The sequence below is a fragment of the Apaloderma vittatum genome, unplaced genomic scaffold, assembly GCF_000703405.1.
Source record: "Apaloderma vittatum isolate BGI_N311 unplaced genomic scaffold, ASM70340v1 scaffold669, whole genome shotgun sequence".
Taxonomy (NCBI): Eukaryota; Metazoa; Chordata; class Aves; order Trogoniformes; family Trogonidae; genus Apaloderma; species Apaloderma vittatum.
In genome coordinates, this window is record NW_009735744.1 from 25,705 (window position 1) to 30,262 (window position 4,558).

Sequence of the window (4,558 nt, forward strand, 5' to 3'; positions counted from 1 at the left end):
AAACGCAGGACATTTAAAGCGTAGGAGCACAACCCAGCGTCCGAAAATGATAAAAACACTGCCCAAGCTGTAACTCTCTCCTCTCTGTCTGGGGACGAGCTTTCTGGGGGACGCTGCCGTGCCAAGGTCTCACCTCCCTGCCCATGGGCTGCCCCGGAATGATGCGGATTCAACCGAGGGACCTTGGGGGAATTATTTTCCCTGTGCAAAGTGAAAGGACAGGCAAGAGCCAGCTCCGGTCCCCAGGGACGGCCGGGGCCTCACGATGCTGAACTCACCCTCGCGTTGTGCCCGGCCTTGCTCTTCCTCCCCCGGCAAGTGCATCCTGTCTCCACTGCTGCTTCCCAAATATTTAGATAAGATGGGGTGAGATTAGGTGCTTTCCTCAGCCGGGCGGCTCCCATCCTCACAAAGAGGGAGCGGGATGTCGTTTCAGAGGGGAAGGTTTGAGGTTTTGGAGCAGAGCGGTTGTCTCTACCTAAGTGAGCTCCCAGCTGTTACGAAGCATCATCGAATGGAACATCTCAGAGGGAACATGGGCTCCATCCACCACCCCTCCAGTGCTGTCCTGGCTAACTCCTCCAGGGATGCTCCAGTTTATCCGAAAGCAAAATGCTTTCTCTTGCCTCTGCAGAGCCACAGAGCCGTGGGGAAAGCCCTAGGGAGGACAAGGACCCACGTCAGTGGGGACAGAGGGTAGAAATGTGGGTTGTGAGAGGGCTGCAGATGGCCGTGGGGGCACAGGGGAGGGGTGCACGACCCCGTCCTGCTCCTTCTGTGGCCCCTCAGCCCCCCCGGCCCCACTTCCCTTGGGGACCTGCTATTCCTGTAACACCAAAAGCTGCAGCTCTCAGATAAGGCCGGCGCAGGGCCAAGAGCTCAGCTTCTCATAAAGCAACTACTCTTAAACTTTTCCTGTTCCCTGGGAGGGCCGGCGGTGGCTGGGGGTTGCGAAGGGCTGAGGGGATGACGGAGGGCAACGCAGCTCCAGCAGCTCAGGGGAAATGGCCCTGGGGGTGCTGGTGGGCAGCCGGATGCCCATGAGCCAGCAGTGCCCTCGTGGCCAAGAAGGCCAATGGCTTCCTGGGGTGGGTTAGAAGGGGAGTAGCTGGTAGGTTGAGAGAGGTTCTCCTGCCCCTCTGCTCTGCCCTGGTGAGGCCACATCTGGAATCTTGTGTCCAGTTCTGGGCCCCTCAGCTCCAGAGAGACAGGGAACTGCTGGAGAGAGTCCAGCGCAGCCACAGGGATGATGGAGGGATGGAACATCTCCCTTATGAGGAAAAGCTAAGGGAGACATCCAAAACCCCCTGGATGCATTCCTGTGTGGCTGCCCTAGGTGATCCTGCCCTGGCAGGGAGGTTGGACTGGATGATCCTTCAAGGTCCTTTCCAACCCCTAACGTTCTGTGATTCTGTGATCCCTGGTGACGGTGGGGTTGGGGCTGGGGGATGTTCCTCAGCAGTCCCTGGGAGGAGGGGACGATGCTGAGCCTTTGCTGTCCCTGCAGGCTGAGTGGAATGCCACCAGTGCCCAAAACTCCTTCTTCGAGAGCTTCTGCTCGACAAGCCAGCGCGCTTTCAACGCCAGCAGAGAAGCGTGCACGGTGACCCTGACCTCCCACGAGCACCGCTCCCAGGTCTGGGCTGTGAGGGCAGTTGTGCACTGTGAGTATGATCCTACCCTACCGTCCTGCCCCAACAGGGGCAAGATGGGACCGGCACTGGGGACCCTGGCAGGGGGATGAAGCCTGAGGCTGAGCAGGGCGTTTGGGTCTGCTAAAGATTGGCCAAGGGGCTCCTTTCCTTGGGCTGTCTCATCTCGGTAGCTTGTGAGGGGCAGAAGGACCCCAGAAGTGAGCTCTGCTCCAGATCCCTCTCTGATCCACAATGAGCCAAGGCAGGGACCAGCATTCCAGAAGGAAAACACTCCTCCCAAGTGCTTAAAATCCAGTGTCCAGTTCAAAGCCTTCTCCAAGGAACCACAGAGGGGAGTTTCTTGCCTCTGATAGAGACAGCACGCTGCCCTAGCACGAGTAGGAGGAAGGACTAAGGTCCGACCTCCTCCTCCTCATCAGGGCAGGGGCTGGGTGTAGGTCCAACCTCCATGGGCAGCACAGACTGACCCTGGGGACTAATCCTGCATCGCTCCAGCATGACCTGGAGTAGCCCTTCAGTGGCCTCACTTGTAAATCACCCACTGAAGCAGAGCCCCCAGAGGTGGTGGGGACTGGGGTCTCTGGGGCTGTCCCCATTCCAGGAGAAAAATTGCCACCTCCTTGTCTGGCTGTGGAGGCACCTGCAAGGGTTGGTTCCATACCCACATATCTCCATCCACCTCCTCCAGAAAAGGAGCCGTCACCCCGTTGACCACGAGGCGGCACAACCTGCCTTCCCCCCGTCCTTGTGCTCATCGCAGCCACCGTCTGCCAGGAGGTGGCACAACCTGCCTTCCTCCCGTCCTTGTGCTCATCGCAGCCTCTTTCTTCCCCCAGTCCCTCTGGACCCTGAACAAGTCCTTGAGGAGCTGAAGGAAAAGAAGGACAAGTTAGAGGAGGTACGTGGGTCCCCGTGGATGTCCTCCGGGGTGGGTGGCACAGGGAGATCTCCTGGGGGCCTGACCCATCCCTTCTGCGGCAGCTCGGCATCGCCAACATCACCTACGACAAAATGGAGAGGGAGATGGTGATCACCGACGAGTTCAGCACACCCCTGATCATCACCATCGTCACCCTGGCCGGCTCCCTGCTGCTCATCGCAGCCATCTACGGCTGCTGCCACCCGCGCTTCTCCCCAAAGAAGGACCAGGTAAGGTGGGAAGGGGGGGTGGTGGGACAGGTACCCCAAGACTTTTTTGTCCCACAGACATCTTGAGGAGATGAAGATCATCAATGCTGCTGTCTCTGTTGGTGGAGACATCCTAGCTTGTGCAGGGGTCACCACCACTGCGTGATGCTCAAGGGGCGCCCAAGTGCTGTGGATGCTTCTGAGGAGCAGGAGCTGCTCTTTAGGGGTGTCAGGGTTGGGGAGGAGAGCAGCCAGGATGAAAGCCGGAGAATCCCAGGGCTGGGGGTGGAGGGCAATGGCCACAATCAGCAACCATGCCCACTGCCACACCTGGCAGCATCCTTGGGTGATGATTTTGACAATATAGGCTTCCTCAACTCAAACTGCCCCTTCAAACCCATCTATACCTCCCACCCCTGAAATAAATAAATAAATAAATAAATCTCAAAATTTTTTTATGAGTAGGGCAGCAAGGTAGGGTGCCCAGGGAGCAGCTGCAGGAGGATTTAAGGAAGAACAGATGTGGGGAGAAAAAAACCAGCCAGACAAAAAAACTATCATTTTTATCTCAGGAAGCAATTCTGGGTGGTTTTAGCGTAGCATCCACCTGCAAGGCCTGGCCATTCCCACACCCTGCAGCAGGAGCAGGGAGAGCTCTGCCATGTACCCAAGGTTTACATCAGCCCCTGTTGCTCTTGCTGAGGATTTAGCTCTGAAGAAGAGACAGTAACAGAAAGTGGGGGGGGAGAAGTAAAGAGCAAATGATGCAATTAAGGTAAACCGCCCTCCTGATGGGGAAGCAAACCCCTGTGTCCTACTTCAAGCCATTTCCCCTCAAACCAGCTCATCCTTCCCAGGGGTTCCCAACCTCTGCTCCAGGTGCAGGCGAGGGATCAGGCAGCCTTTGCCTTAGACATCTGCAGTCTCACAGATTTGTTTTTACAAGGCTTGATTTTTTGGAAGTGGGAGGATGCAGAACCTCAAGCGTTTGACCTCCACTGTGGTGCTCTTGGAGCTTACGGGGTTTTGCCGCTGGACCATCCCTCAGGTGAAATCTCCCTGCTCTGGGTGAAAAACACCCCAGCAGGGACAGGGAGCAGCGTAACACCCTTGCCCCTTATTGTTCAGAAAACGGGTAGGAACAGGGTTTTTTGAGATGTGAATGTGTGTCCTCAAGCAGAGGAACAGGTACCAGCCCTGGCTGGATGCTCTGAAGGTAAATTCCTCCCGGCCACAGGGTAAGGTAGTGAAGCCAAAGCAAGGGCTGCCAGTTCTTAAGTACAGCATTTGCTCAGAGCATGGGTGAAGATCCTTTACCAGGCAGTTGGAATAAGGTTTTAGGGAAAAAAAATGCCAACAAACACATCTCTCCTTTCTGGATTTGTTTTCGGGTGGTTTCTTTTGTTTTCCTCCTGCTTCTTTTCCAAAAATGACTTGAAAGTTATTTTTTTTATTATTTTTATTTTTCTCCAACCCTCCCTCTTCCTCCCCTCCCCCTCCAACCCCCTTTTAAACCCTCCTGTTGTTTTACCTTGGAAATAACCACAGCACATCCACCCTGATCTCCCCGGGTTTGATGATGGACATGTGGCCCTGATCTTTAATGTGAGTTCCAACACAGGGATCGGAGGGGTGGGCGCTGCATCCGTAACACCCCCAGCTCTCACCCCCCCGGTGCTTGGTAGGGTTCAGTAGCTTTTAACAGGACTAAAAGCCTACTAAAGCCCAGCTTTAAAAACCCCTTCCCATTGCACGGTGCGGCTCGCGGGGGGGGG

At 55.8% G+C, this 4,558-nt stretch overlaps 1 protein-coding gene across 1 annotated transcript in view; it reads left to right on the forward strand.

Moving 5' to 3' along the window:
* The window catches only part of PODXL (podocalyxin-like), a 13,706-nt gene that overhangs the window by 7,862 nt on the left and 1,286 nt on the right, over positions 1-4,558 (forward strand). Inside the window, exons 4-7 of the mRNA XM_009876693.1 lie at positions 1,508-1,664; positions 2,492-2,553; positions 2,637-2,804; positions 4,332-4,388. Coding sequence (XP_009874995.1) covers positions 1,508-1,664; positions 2,492-2,553; positions 2,637-2,804; positions 4,332-4,388 — 444 coding nt within the window. The remainder of the gene's footprint in view (positions 1-1,507; positions 1,665-2,491; positions 2,554-2,636; positions 2,805-4,331; positions 4,389-4,558) is intronic.